Source organism: Chiloscyllium plagiosum, unplaced genomic scaffold (genome assembly GCF_037043375.1).
Source record: "Chiloscyllium plagiosum isolate Xiang-an unplaced genomic scaffold, Cpla_swu_hap1 HiC_scaffold_8, whole genome shotgun sequence".
NCBI classification, from domain to species: domain Eukaryota; kingdom Metazoa; phylum Chordata; class Chondrichthyes; order Orectolobiformes; family Hemiscylliidae; genus Chiloscyllium; species Chiloscyllium plagiosum.
In genome coordinates this window covers 53,399,676-53,420,107 of record NW_028270146.1, presented here as the reverse complement: position 1 = coordinate 53,420,107, position 20,432 = coordinate 53,399,676, and the positions used below count along the sequence as shown (strand labels likewise).

Below are 20,432 nucleotides of genomic sequence, written 5' to 3'. Positions count from 1 at the left end.
GGACAGTATTCATGTCACACAAATAGCAGGCAATGACTATCCCTATAAGAGACAATATATCCACTGCACATTGATATTCAACAGCACTTCCATCAATGAATCCCCCCCCCCCCCCCCCCCCCCCCCCCAAATCAATATCTTGAAGGTTCTCAGCGACCAGAAATTCAACTCCACTTGCCATATAAATACAATGGCTTTTGCCCGAAACGTCGATTTTCCTGCTTCTCGGATGCTGCCTGACCTGCTGTGCTTTTTCAGCACCACTCTGATCTAAAAACTAGAGGAGAAGAGTACTGCATCAAGTGACTCACCTCCTGACTCCCCAGAGTTTGTCCACCATCACAAAGCACAAGTCAGAGTGTGATAGAATATTCTCTAGTTGTTTGGATGAGTGCAGCTCCAACAACACTCAAGAAGCTTGACATCATCCAGGGCAAAGCAGTCTGCCTGATTGGCACCACACCCCATAGTTATCCACACCCTCCACCACTGACTCTCAGTAGCAGCCTTGTGTACTACTTACAAGATGTACTGCCAAAGACCCTTAGACAGCACCTTCTAAACCCATGACCACTTCTCTCTAGAAGGACAAGGGCAGCAGATGCACTGGATGCAAGTTTCCCTCCAAGCCACTCACCATCCTGACTCAGAAATATATCTCCTTACCTTCAGCTTTGCCATGTCAGAATCCTGGAATTCCCACCCTAACAATGTTGTAGGTCTATCTACAGCACAAGGATTGCAGCAGTTCAAGATGGCATCTCACCACTACTTCTTAAGGGCAACTAGGAACAGGCCCAGCCAGCGACAATAATGTTCCACAAGTAACAAATTTTAAAAATCATCTAATTTGTACTGGGCACTCTCCTTTTGCAAATCTTTATACCTGAGTTCATCTGTGTGTTTGATGTCACATTTTTATTATTTTCTGAGTATTAGCGAGAAATAAAATTGCTTTTCTTTTCAGTTACAAAAACGTTATAATTGGATTTTTAATTGATTTTGATGAACCAACAAACAACATTGTTATTTGAGATACAGCTACATGTTAAAAAGAATTTAAAATCTTTGGGCTGGAGTTTGCAAGGAGTGACAATCTCATGCAAATTGTCACTTTGGCCCTTATTTTACAAAAAAAAGGGAGCTCCGTATTTTCTGAAGGTAGATTCTGTTCAGGGCTCCTTCATAAATGCAGAATTGTACTTCCTTTCTGACGGTTCTTTCATAGTGATGAACTGTTAGAGGACAGCAAGTCACAATCCCTTTTCCTGGCATTTTCTGAAATGTAAAGGTTGCTGCTTGGGGAGATGGGGGAAGAATACATTGTCAGAAAGGCAGCAGAGGATTAAGGTACCAGCTAAATAGGGTGCCAGAGACATTGAGTTGGATATAGGGAGCAAGCCAGATTAGGGTGTTGGCTGAGGGGGTAGAGTACTAGTTGGGTAGACAATAGGATTTCATGCCAATAGAATGTCAAGAGTGAGAGGGTAGGGTGCCAAGTGGCTAGGATGCCAGAATGCAAGGTGGCAAGATAAGTGATGTAACATTTACGGTAGTTCGGTTGGGCAGGAGAGGCATCAGGTACAGGATAGGAGGCGGGAATGTAGTTGGGGATAATAATGGGTCTGTTAAATAGCTATTCAGTAATTAAACTATGTATTTAATATCTAACTTCTGAGTGACTAGTTTAGTCATTCACCGTATCTGGGAGGGATCCAATCTTGAGAAACTGCAATGATGAAAATTATGAGTGCATAGCTCGTTTAAAAATAAGTTTAAAATTGCGGATATGCAATTTTTGCATGCAAATGTTGATTTTTATTGTTACTTATTTTTTGGTGCAGATAGGTGAATTCACAATTCACGATCTTGAGGATACAGAGGATTTACTATACTTAAATTCATCAAAACGCTCCAAAGTCACCAATGTAAATGGAGACTTTCAGAAAGTTCCAGAGATAGAGGAATTGCCAAATGGAAGATTCAATTTCCCAAGCAGTTCCTTTGGAGTGTGCTATGATGGGGATTCCATATGGTGCCCATGTAATACTCCCACCTATGCTGGAATAATGACTGTCGAGCAATCAGAAAATCTGAAACCATAGCCATAGCCAACCGATGGGGTTAAAAAGAGATCTGATTCATCCCTGCTCATCTGGTCATAACACATTCTGGATTAGTGGTGCTGGAAGAGCACAGCAGTTCAGGCAGCATCCAAGCTTTTTTATTCCTGATGAAGGGCTTTTGCCCGAAACGTCGATTTCGAAGCTCCTTGAATGCTGCCTGAACTGCTGTGCTCTTGCAGCACCACTAATCCAGAATCTGGTTTCCAGCATCTGCAGTCATTGTTTTTACCTTGGTCATAACACAGCCTAATATTTCAACATTTGATTTATTTTCATTCAAACTTATGGGTCATTAGTTGTGTCATGGAAAAGTCAATCAAAATTCAAAATCTAATTTTAACTCTATAAATCTGTTCCTTTTGTGGAATGTCTTAAACTAATGCAATTACTATTATTCCTGATGAAAATACGTCTGTTCAAATGTTATCAGTGTTTCTTTTCTAAGTTTAAACATGCTTCTTTCCTAGGCTGCTCCTGGTTATTATATGGCTAAATTGATTATTAAACTCATCACATCTGTGGCACAAAAAGTGAACAATGACCCTATAATTGGTAACAAGTTAAAGGTTATTTTCTTGGAAAACTACAGAGTCTCACTGGCTGAAAAAGGTACTGCTAAGAAGCAAAAGACTACAATAGCTTTGTTTAACACTGCCACAAAGGGTAGGGTAGAAGCTGGCAGACTTGCTCTAGAAATGATTGTTGAGCTTTTAAAGTGCAGACAAATTGAGCATATTAATAAAAGTAGAATAGAGGGCATAGGGAAAGAAAATAAGCCACAGACTTGAGTTAAGAGCAGTTGGTATAGACTCACTATCAACAGACTCACAATCAATTTTGATCGCTTTCAAAATCTGCTATCACTCTTATTTCTGTTTTCTCATTCCATCTCCATCCATCTTTCTTTCATATCCAATCTTAGTTCTGTTCCCTTTATAGCTCAACTTTTTACAATTTAATGAATAACATTGGAAGTTTTTGTATGAATTAGTAGGAAGGCTAATAACCGTGAGGCACAGTTTTAAGGTAAGGAGCAAGAGGTTTAGAGAGAGGATTTGAGGGAAAAAAATCACCTAGAGGGTTGTGGGTGTCTGAAACTCACTATCTGAAAGGATGGTAGAAGCAGGAACTCTCAAGAATTTAAGAACCACTTAGAACAGCCGTTGAAACATGCACATCTTTGAGCCAAATGATGGAAAATGGGATTAGAATGGGTTTGATGACCAATGCAGACACAATAGGCTGAAGGGACTCCTTCCATGCTGTAAAAACTCTATGACTTTAATTATTTGTAGGTTTCAAATATTTATTTTATGAATATGATTGTTTAAACATATAAAGGTTAATTTTCCACTTAAAACACCTGACTTCATGATTTCCTGTACTTTAGAAATTATTTAGAAAAAGAAAGAGCTGATAATATGGGATTTCCCAGCATGTTTACTTTATGTGTGGGAATTGCAAAGCAGAAAATCTCTGTATAACCAACCAAGTTATTAATATGACTACTGAAATATGTCAAAAATGTGTGTTTTGATTGCACTCATAACAGTTAATCTTTGATTTGACAGTTATTGCTTTTTGAATGACAGCAATTTTATTGATGTGTTTAACTAAAGTGTTGAATTTTGCCAAAAATCAGCTAAGTCTCAATTTTGGCATTGAGGCTTTCTCATCATGAGCTCTTACAAGTCTTCTCATGCTGTCTTCTCAAACTAATCATATTACTTATGGACCATGTCTTTATGACATTCCCCTCCCTACTTGCCGCAGCCAAAATTACTGGCTACTGCCAGGATGTCCAGGATTTCTAGCACTGGCACTCTCTTTAAAACTGAGCCATGTACCTGGTCAAGCACTGGCAGTCTGTAGCTTCTTGGCATGGTCCCTGTAGGTCAGTTGCTCAAGACATGTCAGGGAGAGCAGAATGGCACCCCGCTTTGCTTACAGAGATCTGGACATTCTGGTGGATATGGTATGGTCACTGCAGTAGAACATGCTTTGAGATATTGGTGTCTGGTGTCCAAGCTGGAAGGCCGGAGGAGCAAGCAGTAAGCTTGTCACCAGGTTATTCCTCCAACTTGCATGTCAGAAATTCGCACCATCTAGTTTCTATTAGGCAGGTAGGAAACTGGAAAACTGCAGATCCATGAAGTAAGACAATGTAATAATGAGGATGTTAATACATGAAAATAAGCCTTAACAGTCACTTGTGAGAATCTCGTTGTTCAATAATTGGTTGGAAAATGTGATATTTTGTTCTCAATGTCAGGAATCTCCTTACCACCAATCTAAACTAATTTGCCCAATTTTCTAACCAAGGCCCATGCCACTAAGTATTACTGTCTACATATACATTTATCAATTTTCCAATACATAGACTTGTTTATGCCTTGCACAAGTTTTGATCAAACTTTACAAACATATTCTTCCAATCAGAATAAGCTTTGCAGATGTAGTCTAACCTTTGCATATCCAATAAGGATATTTATTAAAACGTGGCACATACAAATATATAATTATATAAGGGACATTACTTAATGCCTGTATGACAATATAATAAAATGAGTCATTCCTTTATGTAATTTCCCTATTTTATAATTTGGTAGAAAAGCAAGGTATCTTCAAAGTATGAAATATATTTTAGTGTGGATCTTTGCATTTAAAGTGGAAGACTGAAACAGACTGTTCTAGTATGTTAGTACATTGTTAAATGCCTTCACAAGATTAAAGGTTAGGTTGCACTTGGATGGGTGCAGCCCCAACAACACTCAAGAAGCTTGACACCATCCAGGACAAAGTAGCCCTTGATTAGCACGAAATCCACAAAAGCATCCACTCCCTCCACCACCGAAGCTCAGTAGCAGTAATGAGTACTATTTACAAAATGCACTGCAGAAATTCACCACAGATCATCAAACAGTGCCTTCTAAACCCACGACTACTTCCATCTAGAAGGACAAGGGCAGCAGAAATATGGGAACACCATCATCTTCAAGTTCCCTTCCAAGCTATTCATCATCCTGACTTGGGAATATATCACTGTTCCTTCACTGTTGATGGGTCAAGATATAGGAATTCCCTCCTAATAGCACTGTGGGTCAGCCCACAGCAGGTGGTCTGCAACAGTTCAAGAAGGCAGCTCACCACTACCTTCTCAAGAGCAACCAGGAACAGGCAATAAATGCTGGTCAGCCAACGATGCCCACATTCCACAAATGAATAAATTTTTGAAAAGTTGTCAAATTACAAATGTATTCAGAAGTTCCAACTGTGCCAGGGGGATTTTACAATGACAACCTTTGTCAGGCCAGTGAACTGTTTTTGATACTATATGTGTGTGTTGATGTGTGCAAGTAATATCGATCATCAGTCATCTTCGAGGTTACAATGCTGACAAGCTAACATTACTGGATGTTGATACCTGGCAAATCTAGCAGTATAACCTTCCACTCCTTGTAAGAGAACTTAGAATTTCCAGCTCATAATGCATAAATTGTTACTCCTGGTATTGAAGGACTGGGTTATATAAAACCCAAAAAATGAGTGTGTGCCATCAAATTATTAGGCCATTATTTCCTTCAGCCCTTTCCTTGTTGAGTTCTTCAGATGCTTTTGCTCTATATAGCAATATTAATCAATTTTAACTGATCTATTTACAGTTATACCAGCAACAGACCTGTCACAGCAAATCTCCACAGCTGGCACAGAGGCTTCTGGCACAGGAAATATGAAGTTCATGCTAAATGGTGCCCTAACTATTGGTACTATGGATGGAGCAAATGTGGAAATGGCTGAGGAAGCTGGTGAAAAAAATATGTTCATTTTTGGCATGAGGGTTCAAGATGTGAAGGAACTGGACAAGAAAGGGTATGTTTGTAATAAAAGTTAACAAATATTGTTTGCAGTGACCATGAGAAATTACTTATAATGTTAAATAATAATGGAAGACAAAGGTGGGCAGAGCAGCAAACATATGCAACACAAATATTTATCTTTAAATTACTATTAATCTATATTGCTACTAATTCCAATCAATTATCTTGATATATAAAGATTAACATTACAATGGATACATTTGAGCAACAGCTTATTTAAAACTGGTACCACTGTTAATAATTTATTGGCCATCAGCTGAAATTAACAGTAGGTCTTGTTTACAAGCTGGTGGTTAAACTTAATCATCATGAGACTCAGTGATGCCTTGGGACTTCATGAGGTCTGCAGTCAATGTAAGGGCATACCAGCTTACAATGGTGGTAGTGTCTGTGAGGTCTCATCCAATGAGTATGACTGTTAGGCCATTGCTTGACTAGTCTGTGGGACAGCTCTTGCACAAACCTCCAAATTTAGTGAGGAGAACTTTGCAAGGTTGACAAGACTGGCTGTGTCAATGTCATTTCCAATGCCAAGGTCAGTGCCTGGTCGTCTGTCTGCTTTTATTCCATTTCTGAAGTAGTTTGTTGCATTTGAGTGACATAGAGTCATAGATATGTACAGCATGGAAACAGACCCTTCAGTCCAACCTTTCCATGCCGACCAGATATCCCAACCCAATCTAGTCCCACCTGCCAGCACCTGGCCCATATCCCTCCAAACCCTTCCTATTCATATACCCATCCAAATGCCTCTTAAATGTTGTAATTGTACCAGCCTCCACCACTTCCTCTGGCAGCTCATTCCATACCTGTACCACCTTCTGTGTGAAAAAGTCACCCCTTTGCAGAGAATAGTTAAGAGTCAACTGCGCTGGTGTGGGTTTGGAGTAACAAGTATGCCAGACTATAGGTATGGCAGATTTCCACTCCTAAAGGGCATGGATGAACAAGGTAGGTATTTACAACAGTCAATGTTAGTTTAAATAAAGACACAATGACTATCTAACAGGAAGGTTAGGAAGCAGGAGAGAAGGAACTGAGGGGAAAAGGAGACATAAAAGTAATGGAGCAGTAACCAAAATGTGCTATGCAAATTAACACTGAGCAATTTCAGAATTTATTGGCATGGCAGAAATTACAGCAGTCAAGTCAGGGTTGTAAAGAGATGACAAGAAGGAAATGATTTTTATATAAAGATCAAGTATGAGATTTTGTATTGGTATGAAGTTGACTTATAGATGGAGTGAAATCAGCTTGAACTAATGCCTAGGTTCAAGAAGAATTATCAGAGTGAATGAATCCAGGAAGTATTCAAGATACAAAGTTTTAGTCAGTATACTTGTGGGATTTGTTCAGAGGGCATGAGAACATTGGAAAGTAAACCATTTTTCAAGATAATAAATGTTAATGCCAAGCAGAGGTGCATAGTAGCGTCTAGCATTAAGTGTGATCCACAAATCTATTATAATAGCAGAGGAGCAAAGGGATTTAAATAAAGGAACCAAAATCAATGGCAGTCCAGAAAGGAGGAGTGCAAATGAGGGAGTTGGGTGGAAGAGAAATGAATTGAGAACAGCATTGAGGTTTTAAGGAACTAGTCCAGTCTAATGTAGGATGTTGCAGGAATCCAGAGTGCCATTGGAGCAGTGCAGAATTAGTGGCTACAGGGAGCCTGGAGGAAACCATAAAGCTGACAGAGTTTAATCCCAGTGAAGGTGTAGAAAGCTGTATCAGAACAGGTATTGTAATTAAAGTAGTCTGGCAGATAATACAATCTCAGTAGAAAGCAGTGTTGAAGCTCACATTAAAGCCTAGAATCCATTGAAATAGAATCAAGGCAACCAAAGCCGATCAAACCAACAAGTCCAAAGGCCTAGGAAATCAAAAGTGATTTTCAGCTCAGAGCACAGGCAAATACATGGAACAAGTGGATCAGAGGATGATATGTTAGATGTAAATTGAACTTGTAAACTGAATCAAAATATACCCATTAATAGGGGCAGCAGGTCTTAAAATCTAGAGGCAAGCAAAATGAAAGGAGCAATTAATTATTACCTTTTGGACTTTTTAAAACTCTTGTCTTTACTCTTAAAGATTGATGGTTCAGCATATTGTGATTTAGGCTATAAACTGATGAACAGATTTATCTTGACAACTGTTAGAAAATAGAAAATAATAGCTGTGTGCCATAGTTTGCCCATATGGCCTTATTTTCCTACTTCTCTGCCATTTACGCAATTATGATGACTAGTTTTGAAGATGGTCAAATGAGAATACTTCAGCCCCTACAAGAGAAAGTAAGAAGCCTTGTATTCAAGAACTGCATTGGAAAGAGCATAAAAATAACCTAGTATGAGTAAGAACAAAGCATAAAGTACTCCTTGCATCAATTGCAAATGAATGTTTCTGCACTGCTTGCTTTCTTTAATACCCCTGTTCTTTGTACATTCCTAAAACTTTTATGTCCCCTTCATTTACAGGAGTGTTTCAAACAATACTGCACAGACTGAGATTTGAAATTGTGATGAAGCCTCATAATATTATTCTTTGGAAAGAAAAGTAAAATTAGAGGAAACTTAGATTTAAGTTTTCAGTTCTGTAAATGTCAGATCTTTTTTAAATACAAGGCCAGAAAATTATTTTGAATAGAGATAAAACGAGAATTCCAAGAAATCATGTGATTTCAGCAAAATGACTAAAAAGCCCTACCCTCCCTCCTACCTGGGAGATAATTGCTAAGGTGTTGCTGAGCTTTGCAATCCAGAGAGTAAGCAAAAGCGAGGGAACAGAGAAACAGTTTCATTCAAAGAGGTCTAGTACAGCTGCGGTGTTAATAGTAGCAGTTTTCCAAATCACACAGTGCTGGTCTATGGAGAAAGTTGTGGAAGTATCAGAGAGGAAGACATCCAACAAGGCTTTTGAAAACTTGAGTTTTGCACCAATGTTCAACAGTAAAAGTGAGCTGAGTTTGCAGCTTGTTTAAAAGTCTCAAAGATATCGGTTGAAGAAAATACCATCAATTGTATGCAAAAATATTTGTCAAAAAGGAAACTTATATACAGCTGTGCCAGCTAAACAGGGAGCATTAGCATGGAAATGGGTATGAATCGTCTCTAAGGTTGGGGTATCTGTACTTATTGCTGGGACAAAAGGATTGAATATACTTTCCGATATTTATATTGGGTATGTTTCAAATAGCTGAAAATGTGTTGCTGGAAAAGCGCAGCAGGTCAGGCAGCATCCAAGGAGCAGGAGAATCAACGTTTCGGGCATGAGCCCTTCTTCATGCCTGACCTGCTGCGCTTTTCCAGCAACACCTTTTCAGCTCTGATCTCCAGCATCTGCAGTCCTCACTTTCTCCTATGTTTCAAATAGTTATTGTACAGCACAATATAGTTTTTGTTCACTGATACGCTTTTATGTTTTATTGTTAAAAGTACATTGAACATATTCACATGAGGCTGTCAATGACTGACCTCCACAGTAATCAAAAAGGAAAAATAAAACCTGCCATTCTGACGTCTGACTTGTTTAGTATTACTATAGTTGGAATCATAAAAGGAAAACATGGTGAGGAGGACAGAGTCATTTATGATTAGCTTACCCCTTTGTCTCAAACCTCAGTGTGTTTGGAAGTTTTTAAATCTCTTCTAATACCTAATTTTCTTAGTAATACCTAACATTTAATTAAATACTCATTATCATAGTATGGCAGGAAAGTATAAGTAATGATGGCGAAAGGCTAATCTTGAAAAGAAGTACACAAGATGATGTACTAAGATTGCTACAAAATTTAACTGCTAAGTGGGAGAAATGTGATTTTCTTCCTGAAACCAATTTCATAAAATATTTTGTTAAATATCTATTACTATTTCTCAAGTTATTATTTCCTCAACCTCAATTGCATTTGATGATCTATCCTGCTTCAGGATATCAGATTATTCATTGCTAACTTATGTTGATATTGCTTCCAGATATAATGCTTCCCAATATTATGAAAAAATTCCAGAATTGAAAGAAGTGATCGATCAGATTGCAAGTGGATATTTTTCTCCAAATCAACCTGAACTTTTCCGAGATATTCTGAATATGCTTTTTCATCATGATAGGTAACAATTCTAATGATGTTTAGAAGTCATTAATGTCTTATATCTTTTGTATCTGTTTCTGCCAAATATGAAGTCCCAATTCTACCTCTCCCAATGATTTAGTATTAGCCAGTTCTCTTTACTCATTCCCAGCTTTCCTCCTTCTCCTTTCCTAACATGTTTTGGAGCATATTGCATTCTGTGACGATGCTGCTCCTTTAACAAGGTTATGCTGTCCTTGGTTTTTTTTCAGCAAGGTTGTAAAAGACACAGACTGCAAAAAGTCCAAGTTGAAGAGTTTTAGGGCCAATTTGATTATAGCTAACAGATACTGCCTCAGGTAAAAGGCTTTTAAGTTTTAAAAGGAAAACACTTGTACAATGAAAGGGGAATGGCCAATTGTCCCAGCTCAGATTTTCTCTGGTTTGGTTTGGTTTGGTTTTAGCACAGTAGTCATTTGAGGCGGCAGACCCAAAAAAGCAGGTCCATGCTAGTACCCTCTCTCTGACATCTCTCCTGTGAGACCCTGTGTTTGATTTTACCTTTTGTGCCAAGGGGTGTTTATTGTTCAAAGTTTGTGAGAAGATTTGTAGCTTGGGTGCTCGTTGCTGTGGTTCTGTTCGCCGAGCTGGAAGTTTTTGTTGCAAAGGTTTCGTCCCCTGTCTAGGTGACATCCTCAGTGCTTGGGAGCCTCCTGTGAAGCGCTTCTGCGGTGTTTCCTCCGGCATTTATAGTGGCCTGTCCCTGCCGCTTCTGGTTGTCAGTTTCAGCTGTCCGCTGTAGTGGCCGGTATATTGGGTCCAGGTCGATGTGTTTGTTGATGGAGTTTGTGGATGAGTGCCAAGCTTCTAGGAATTCCCTGGCTGTTCTTTGTTTGGCTTGCCCTATAATGGTAGTGTTGTCCCAGTCAAATTCATGTTGCATGGCACTCATCCACAAACTCCATCAACAAACACATCGACCTGGACCCAATATACCGGCCACTACAGCGGACAGCTGAAACTGACAACCGGAAGCGGCAGGGACAGGCCACTATAAATGCCGGAGGAAACACCACAGAAGCGCTTCACAGGAGGCTCCCAAGCACTGTGGATGTCACCTAGACAGGGGATGAAACCTTTGCAACAAAAACTTCCAGCTCGGCGAACAGAACTACAGCAGCGGTGTTTATTGTTGCAAGTATTTGGAACAGCATCATTAAGTTGAGATAATCTGTTGGGTTTTCAGATAGGTTAAGTTATTCTGTATTCTGTTCTCTTTTGTTTATGTTTCATTTGGTAATCTTGTAAATAAATTCTGTTTTGTTTAAAACTAAGTAGATTGGCCAGCTGCATTATTCCTAGAGTACCCATGTTACACCTGCTTAAAACAACTAGCAAAGTTAGGGTTTGGGCTGCTTGCTGGAAATGTGTTTGGGGGAGGTGGGGGGAGGGAGATCTGGCCTGGTCCATAGCAGATTGGGGGCTCTTTGCGGGATTTGTTCTGTAGTTCCAAATTGGGATTAGTGTTGTTGGACTCGAAAGCAGCGAGTGGTAGGTATTAGTGTTTTTTGTTCCAGGTATTGAATTTGGATGGTTTAAACCATGTTTGGGATAGCAATGGCTCTTTCAGTCACCAAGAATTTTCTGGGGGTGGAAGAAGGGACTTTGGGAGTTTTGCAAAAAATGATTAGGACCAAGCTGCTGCAATTAGCGACAAGCTGGGGTTGGAGCAGCCTCTTCCATGATAATTACAGTAATAACTCAGCATTTAAATTTGCTGGAAACACCATCAGGATCTTTGGATATGACTAAAACTCAATAGAAAATGAAGCAGCTTGAATTAAAGGCAAAAGACAAGGAAAGGGCAACAGAAATTTAACAGTTTGAATTGCAATTAAAAGCAGAGGAAAGAGAAAAAGAACAAATTGCTTTAGCAGAACAAAAAGAAAAAAAGACAGAAGAGAGAGAAAAGGAGAGAGAGGAAAGGAAGAAAGAAAGGGAGTGTGAACTTCAAAAATGGCACTTAGACAGAAGTTCAAAAATTCACTTTCTGAAGTAGTGAGAACTCATGTGGAAGAGCAGAGAGTTAAGCAGCAAGATTAGCAGCTGAAATGGCTGATGATTATGCATTGGTCAGAAATCAAAATTTGGCTTCCAAAATCAGTTTCGATCCATGAGGGATAGAAATTGAGGAAAAGAGGAATCCTCACATGGAAAGGGAAAGGGAAAGATCTTGGTGAAGATCATAAGGATAACTTACTACCGGGTAAAAAGGAAATCCTTGAAGGTGACAGAGAAGTTGAAAAGCTCCAGTGTTTTCACTACAATAAAGTAGGCCACATAAAATCACGGTGTTGGTGGGCTAGGAAAAGCACTGGGAAGCCAGATGTAGATAAACAGGATAAGCCAGTGAATTTTGTTGGAGTGGTAACGAAAAGCACAGTGGAGGCTAGAACATTGCACCAGAATATACAAACTGGTTGGAGATTGGTTAAGGAGGAAGTGCCAGATCTCCTTAAACCATATGCCTGTGAAGGTAAAGTTGACTCGCATAGGCCAGGAGCAGAAGGTAAAAGGGATACAATATTTAGAGATACAGGATCCTCTCAATCTGTGATGTTGAAAGATGAGGAAATATATACCTCTGAAAGACTATTGCCAGAAAAGGTACTAATAGCAGGAATTTGTGGTGAGACAAGAAGCGCTCAGTTATCTAAAGTGAGGTTAGAGTGTCCAGTGAAGAGTGGAGAAGTCGTGATAGGAGTACTGGACAAACTCTCAGTTCCAAGAATACAATTTTTCCTTGCTAATGATATAGCTGGTTCACAGGTAGGAGTGCTGTCTGTTGTGGTTGAAAAGCCAGTGGAAACTCAGCAACTGAACTATTACAGGACACATCCTGGGATTTTTCCTGACTGTATGGTAGTGAGGTCACAAAGTCACCAGTTGAAACAGGTGAGATCAAAGAATTGAGATAAGAAAGTTGAAGTGGAATTAGCAGACACCTTGTTTCATCAGATGGTTGACATAAACCAGGAGCAGATAGTTGACACAGCAGACATCGTTAGCTCAGATAAATTAACTGAGTTATAGCAGAAAGATGAAAATTTAAAGCAATTGTATCAAAAGGCATACACAGAAAGAGAATCCGAATGTATCCCTGAATGTCATTATCTTGAAAATAATGTCTCAATGAGGAAATGAACACCATCACATATTCAGGCAGATGAGAAATAGGTAGAAGTTCATCAAATCACCTTGCCAGTGGGTTATAGAAAGAAAGTGTTGTGAGTGGCACATGAGCTATGTCTAGGGGGTCATTTAGGAGTGAGAAAATGCAAACTAAAACACAAAAACATTTTTACTGGCCTAGACTGCACAAGGATGTAGTTGAATTTTTCCAGACATGTCATACATGTCAGATCATTGGAAAACCACAGCAGTACTAAAATCCACATCCTTCATATACATTCCTGCATTTGAGGAATATTTTACAAGAGTCTTAATTGATTGCGTAGGAACCGTGTCTGCGTGGGTTTCCTCCGGGTGCTCCGGTTTCCTCCCACAGTCCAAAGATGTGCAGGTCAGGTGAATTGGCCATGCTAAATTGTCCGTAGTGTTAGCTAAGGGGTAAATGTAGGGGTATGGGTAGTTTGCGCTTCGGCGGGTCGGTGTGGACTTGTTGGGCCGAAGGGCTTGTTTCCACACTGTAAAGTAATCTAATCTAATAACCCTATCTAAAACAATAAGTGGGAATCAGTATTTGTTAACAATAATGGACGTGTCACTATATTTCCAGAGGCTGTCCCATTATGCAGTAAAAGGATTGTAGAGGAGTTACTCATATTGTTCACTAGGTACAGACTACCCACAGAGTTACAATCAGATCAAGGGTCAAACTTCACATCGAAATTATTCAAGAAAGTTATGGACGGTATGCTTGTGTGTATAATGAGGTAAATAAATTGTTGTCCTCTGTTTAAACCATCTTGTGTTACTGTCTGAACACATGTAAATTTTTAAGTAATCCCAATAACCACAAAAAGGAGACCGTATTACCTAGGTAAAGCAATTGCTTCGATCTAATCTTTGACCAAATTGAATCGAATGCTCGTTGCTGGAATACATACTGTTGGTTGTATAAGCGCCAAATGTCTTTTTTGCAAAATAGTAGAAGGGAGTGAGGGGACAGAAAAAAGATGGACTGAATAATATTTTACATGCATTTCATCAGATTTTCTGTTTGTTGTAAACTTAATTTAGAGAGGAAAAAGAAAGATGTCCATGTCCACATTTTATGTTTGTCCAGCCTATACCCTTCAGTGACATATTAATTCTATAGGAAATAATTTAGCAAAAATGGTTCATAAGGTGCTCTCTGTTTGGTTAACTTCAGTGTTTGAGCTATCTTATTCTCTCCCAGTAGCAAGTAGTTGAATTTCTGATGTAGTTATTTAAATGTAATGAGCATTTGTCATGATCAGATCCTGATTCTTAATCCTGTTTGTTTCCCTACATTTTCCACCAGTGTGTCTCAAATGAGAGTTCTGAGGTTTTTGGAGATTTGACAGCTTAGGAATAAAACAAATCAAATCTAGTGTGTACTATCAAGAGTTGCAGGGAGCGCTAGAAAGGCAGCATCAGACATTAAAGACCACGTTGAGGGCTTATAGTCAGGACTATCCAGATGATTGGGATGAGGGAATTCCCCTTGTGCTTTTTGTGATCAGAGATGCACCAAATGAATTGACAAATTCAGTCCATTTGAATTAGTTTTTGGGCATAAAGTGAGAGGACTTGATGATGGAGAAATTTATGTCAGAATTCAGAGACCACATATTTGAACTATGTGTGAAATTTTCAGGAATGATTTAATGAGTGGGGAAGTTGGCTAGACAGCATTTACAAGTATCATAGCATACAATGAAACAGGAAGCAGACAAGAAATCAAAATTTCACAATTTTGCTATCGGGAATAAGGGTGTTACCTCCAATGATAGGTGATCCATTAAAAGCAAGATTTCGTGGACCTTATCAAGTAAAAAGGAAATTGAGTGAGGTGGACTATTTGGTAAGGACTGCAGACACAAAGAAATCTCAGTGAGTGTAACATGTGAATATGCTCAAAAGGTATTTTGACAGGGAAGGAAATCCAAAGGAAACTGTGTTATTGGTTACAACACCAAGAACCAAGTTCAGAGGATCCTGAATTGGACATTCCTCAAATTAAATTGGACAATGAGGAATTTGTCAAAAATTGGGATAAATTATTAAGTTACTTATAGAGTCATAGTCATAGAGATGTACAGCATGGAAACAGACCCTTCGGTCCAACCCGTCCATGCCGACCAGATATCCCAACCCAATCTAGTCCCACCTTCAAGCATTTCTCCAAACCCTTTCTATTCATATACCCATCAAAATAACATGGCTCAGGAAGGTGACTTCAGCTTTGGCAAATTCACTTTTAGCTATGTTTATCACCAAGCCTGCCTTCCGAAGTCGAATGAACAAGTCTGATAAATGTTGCAAATGTTCCTTCCATGTGTGACTAAAATTCACCAGGTCACCTGTATATACGACACAGTTGGCTAATCCAGCAATGCCCTTATTGGTTAGTCTCTGAAATGTAGCTGGTGCATTTTTCATACCAAATGGCATGACTTTAAACTGATACAGTCCATTCGGCTTTACAATAGCCAAAATTGTCTTCGCTCTGACAGTGTGGTCTGACAGATTTTGGCCTGATGGGTTGCGATAGGGTTGTGGGCAAAGGGGAGGTAGGACATGGTGTTGGAGAGTTGGCATTCGGCCTCTGCAACATTGATGACCGTTCTCCAGATAACCACCATCCCGCCTTTGTTGGGGTGGGGAGTGGGTATGGTGGAGGCGGTTTGATGGTGAACCGAGGATTGTTGCAGAACAAGTAGAGTCCTGCACATTCGGAGGGGTAAGGATGCAGCGGGTGAGGGTGGTAGAGAAATTGAGGTGACTTTCCTCAGGAAAGGGCTCACATTCATACTCCTCCAACCCCACCTCAACGAATTCCGGATCCGCCACAACGTGGAGCTTTTCTTCCACCGCCTCCGCCTCCATGCCTCTTTCTTTGACAAGAACTGCCAACCTCCCTTGGACGACCCCTTCTCAATCCTTCAACCTTCCTCCTCCACTTGATCACGACCTGACAGCCTTATACCTCTTCATTGCAGACTGCCGAAATGACATCAGCCGCATCAATTTCTCCATTACCCCCACCCATCCCATTCTCCCAGTTCCTCCACCTCTGCCACATCTGCTCAGATGAGGAGACATTTCACTTGCCAGCATCCCCGAAGTCCACCTATTTTGAACAACATGCTTTTCTTCCCTCCGTCATCCAGACGGCCCTCCGCCAAACCACCTCCACTCCCTGTTCCACTGCTCTAAACCCACCCCCAATGCACTAAAGACAAGACACCTACCACCCCACCAGTTTCCACATCCAACGCATCATCCTTAAACACTTCCACCAACTCCAACTAGATCCCATCACCAAGAACATCTTCCCCTCCCCACTCCGCTCTGCAAAAACCATTCCCTTCGACAGTCTTTGGTTTGCACCACTCTCCCCACCAATCCCCGCAAACACCCCATACCTCCCACTGCAATCAGAAAAGAAACAAAACCTACCTGTACACTACCCCCCCCCCCCCACCACCTCCATCCAAACCTCCAAACAGTCCTTCCAGGTGAGACTGAGATTCACCTGTCTCTCTTCCAACATAGTTTACTGCATCAAGTGCTTCTGATGCGGTCTCTACATTGGGGAGACGGTTCACCAAGTATCGCAGCCAGGTCCACAGGGGCCAATCGGACCTCCCAGTCACCGCCCATTTCAATTCGCCCAACTACTCCCTTTCTGACGTGATCATCCTTGGCCTCCTCCATTGCCAAAACAAACCATAGCACAAATTGGAGGAACAACACCTCATCTTCTGCCTGGGCTGCCAATAGCCCGGAGGACTCAACATTGAGTTCTCCAATTTCAAATAATCTCCCTCCCCATCCCCGGCTCCCTTCCCAACCCCACCCTATCGCTTTCAATATTCTCTGCCACCAACCGGATTAATTCCTTCCATTGACCAACCAGGTCGTACCCTCTGCCTGTCTTCACCTATCCCCACTTCACCACCCTGCCCCCACCACCCCCTTTATCTGCAGCTCCCCCCACACCTATCCCCAGTTCTGAGAAGGGTTACACTCGAAACGCCAACTTCTCCACTCCCTGAAACTTCCTTGGCTTGCTGTATTCTTCCTGCCTCCTGCCCGTCTATAAAAAATTATGAACGGCATGGATAGAATGGACAGTCAAAGACTTTTTTCCAAGAGTGGAAATATCAAATACTAAGGGGCATATGTTTAAGGTGAGAGGGGGAAACTTAAAGGAGATGTGAGAGCCAAGTGTTTTTTTACACAGTATGGTAGGTTCCTGGAATGTGCTTTCAAGGGAGGTGGTAGAAGTAGATAAGGCATCAAATTTTAAGAGGCATTTATACAGAGACATGAACAGGCAGGGAATGGAGGGATATAAACCATGTACAAACAAATGGGACCATGGTCAACACAGACATGGTAATCTATATTATGTCGAACATTTCTTGTAAACTAAGGATGCGTAGATGGGTAAGGTCAGTAGGTAGGGTTGGTGACGCAAGTGTATAAAGTTAGTCGATGGATGTGATGATAGATTGGGGATCAGTCTAGTCAGACGGATAGTGAGGTGGTTAAAGGGAAAACATTTATGGTCAGCCAGGATTAGTATACTGAATGAGAATGTTTTATAGAGGGACCCAGAGAGCTGAGGAATTGCCTGTCAGAAGTTCACTTTCCACAGTGGTCAGCATGTCAAGACTTTCACAAGGTTCTGATGTGCATCTTACATCAAACATCTAGAAAGTTAAATAACAGGTTAACAGTGTTACTATAATTGAAGCTTCATGTATGCCGTTATTTCATTTTCTAATTGCTACCACATATTTAGTCAAGTGACCACAAAAGTTCCTCACTGGAATTTGAGCAAGAACTAAACTTTCACCTCTTGACTGGCCCCAGTGCTGACTTGGTCTGAATTCAGTGTGATCAAATTTCACATGGAGTTCACCAATATGTTTAGCAAAATTGAGGCACCAGTATCAATGTGGGAAAGGTAGGGATTTTGCTTGCAGCCAAACTGAACAAAATTAGAAGTGGAAGTATTAAACAGCCCAAAAACTAAACTTGATGCTTTGCTCATGATCAGTGTTCATAGAAACTGATATTTAAGCTTCTGAGCCTCACCTCCACCAGATTTCAATCCTGGAATTCACTCTTGATATTCCCTAATCAACCTATCCGGAGGTGTTTTATGGAGCAAGTAAGTCTTGCTTAGGACTTCCAACATCCTATATTGGGAATAACAGGCAAGTTCTGGGATGCTTAATGTGATCTCACCAGCTGTGCTTCAACCAATAATGTCTTAACAGGAAAGTAGATGCAAGTGACAATCTTGTCCCACTTTCTACACAATTTCAGAAGTGGAATTAAAAAGAGTGCTTTTCTATTTCCAGATTTCCTAATAATTGTTAACATGCTGAGCAATTTCAACTTTGTAATTTATAATTCAATTCTAATAGCCTTCTTCTATAGTTTAACAATGTTTCACATTACTTTTTATCCCAGGTTCAAAGTGTTTGCTGATTTTGAATCCTATATCAGTATTCAAGAAAAAGTCAACCAATTATACCAGGTCAGAATATTGTACTCCTCCAATACTGTTAACACATTTTAATGTAAAGCTCTACATAAAGCACTTAAGTAATCTAGACCTAGCCTTTATTTCAGCATTGTTCACATTAAGTTGTATAACACGCACATTTCGCAGTTCGAAATTATGTTTTAGCTTATATTCAAGTTAATTTTTGAAAATAAGTAAAGCATAGGAGAAATAGTGCTGGTTTCAAGTACGTAGGTGGCATCTAACTAATAGTGAAAGATAGTTTGTAGTAAGGAGCATATCATGGAGATATGACTGTTTTTCAAGCAATAAGCAGATGCCTATGTTTCTAATATGGGGAACAGGAAGTATGCAAGCTGGATATGCTTTACCAGCCATTACAATATAGGCAAAGGTTTTGGCATTCAGATAACCCATTCTACAGTTTCCTTGTGTTGGGAAGAATTGAAACATCAGCGGTTAAAGTTTACATTTATCAGTACAGATAATATGCATTTCAAATGTCAGCTTAAACTGTGACACTTGCAACTGTGGATCTCACCACCATCCTTAGAGAACAGCATTTTTAAGCACTTGAAAAACAGCTTCTCTGTTTTTTGGATTGTTCCTGGCCCACAGCTGTCTGAGGTATATTTGCCCTAACATTAAATTTTTGAAGTGTCAGTGTTTTTGGAAAACATGAGGAGGAAATTGAAGTAAAAGGCCTAAGATAGCCACTTCTCCTCAATTCCTTTGCAATACTTGGCCTATATGTGTCATAGTTACATCCATTTGCAGCGGTACAGTTAAATTGGGATGTAGTAATCCTGTGTGCTACTTCCCCTTCACAGAAGTTGAAAACTGAGCTAAGGTTACGAGAAGAATTGGTATTTTCATTTATTAGGATCCTCTGTGAGAAACTATGATGAAAGTTCATAAGTAATTGGATAATATTTGTTAGAAAAAATCAGCATATTTTATGTTTTATCTGTATATTTTTACAGAACCCAATAGAATGGACCAAAATAGTAATTAAAAACATAGCTTCTTCTGGAAAGTTCTCCAGCGATCGAGCTATTACAGAGTATGCCCGTGATATCTGGGGTGTTGAACCCAAATTCTTGAAGATTCCTGCTCCTACCGAATCAAAGGATACCTAGAACTTCAGTGTGAATTTTAAATACATTACTTTGTACAAAATTATAAGTGTAAAGAGGGAGTATGAGCATTTTGGCTAGCCTTTTTCAGTTTCAACCAAATAAAACATGTTAAGTTCATAATTTAATATTTCACAATGCCTGAGATCGTTTACAATTTACCATTTAGTAATTGCAGGACTTAATTTCCAAAGAAGCATATTCTATATTTTTTACAAAATGCAGTTTCAACTTCAAACATAGCAAAGAGTTGGTATCCAGCCACAATTTTATCTAAAAGAATATTTTGTTTTAACCTGCTGTTGCAACACCATAATTTTATTACAAGCATAAACATTACCAGGTCAAGGTGAATTTTTTCAAAACATAATTCCATAGACACCTAAAACATTTTTAAATTTAGTTTTCAATTGCCATATACATGGAGTATTGTCATTATCTCACGGGGTAAAACAATTGATGTTGTCATCA

General features: G+C 39.7%; 1 protein-coding gene across 1 annotated transcript in view; it reads left to right on the top strand.

The window, feature by feature from the left end:
- The window catches only part of pygl (phosphorylase, glycogen, liver), a 125,812-nt gene extending 105,848 nt beyond the window's left edge, over positions 1-19,964 (top strand). The window contains exons 16-20 of the mRNA XM_087990212.1: positions 2,594-2,735; positions 5,789-5,996; positions 9,979-10,113; positions 18,771-18,837; positions 19,809-19,964. Coding sequence (XP_087846338.1) covers positions 2,594-2,735; positions 5,789-5,996; positions 9,979-10,113; positions 18,771-18,837; positions 19,809-19,964 — 708 coding nt within the window. The remainder of the gene's footprint in view (positions 1-2,593; positions 2,736-5,788; positions 5,997-9,978; positions 10,114-18,770; positions 18,838-19,808) is intronic.
- Positions 19,965-20,432: the final 468 nt, after the last annotated feature.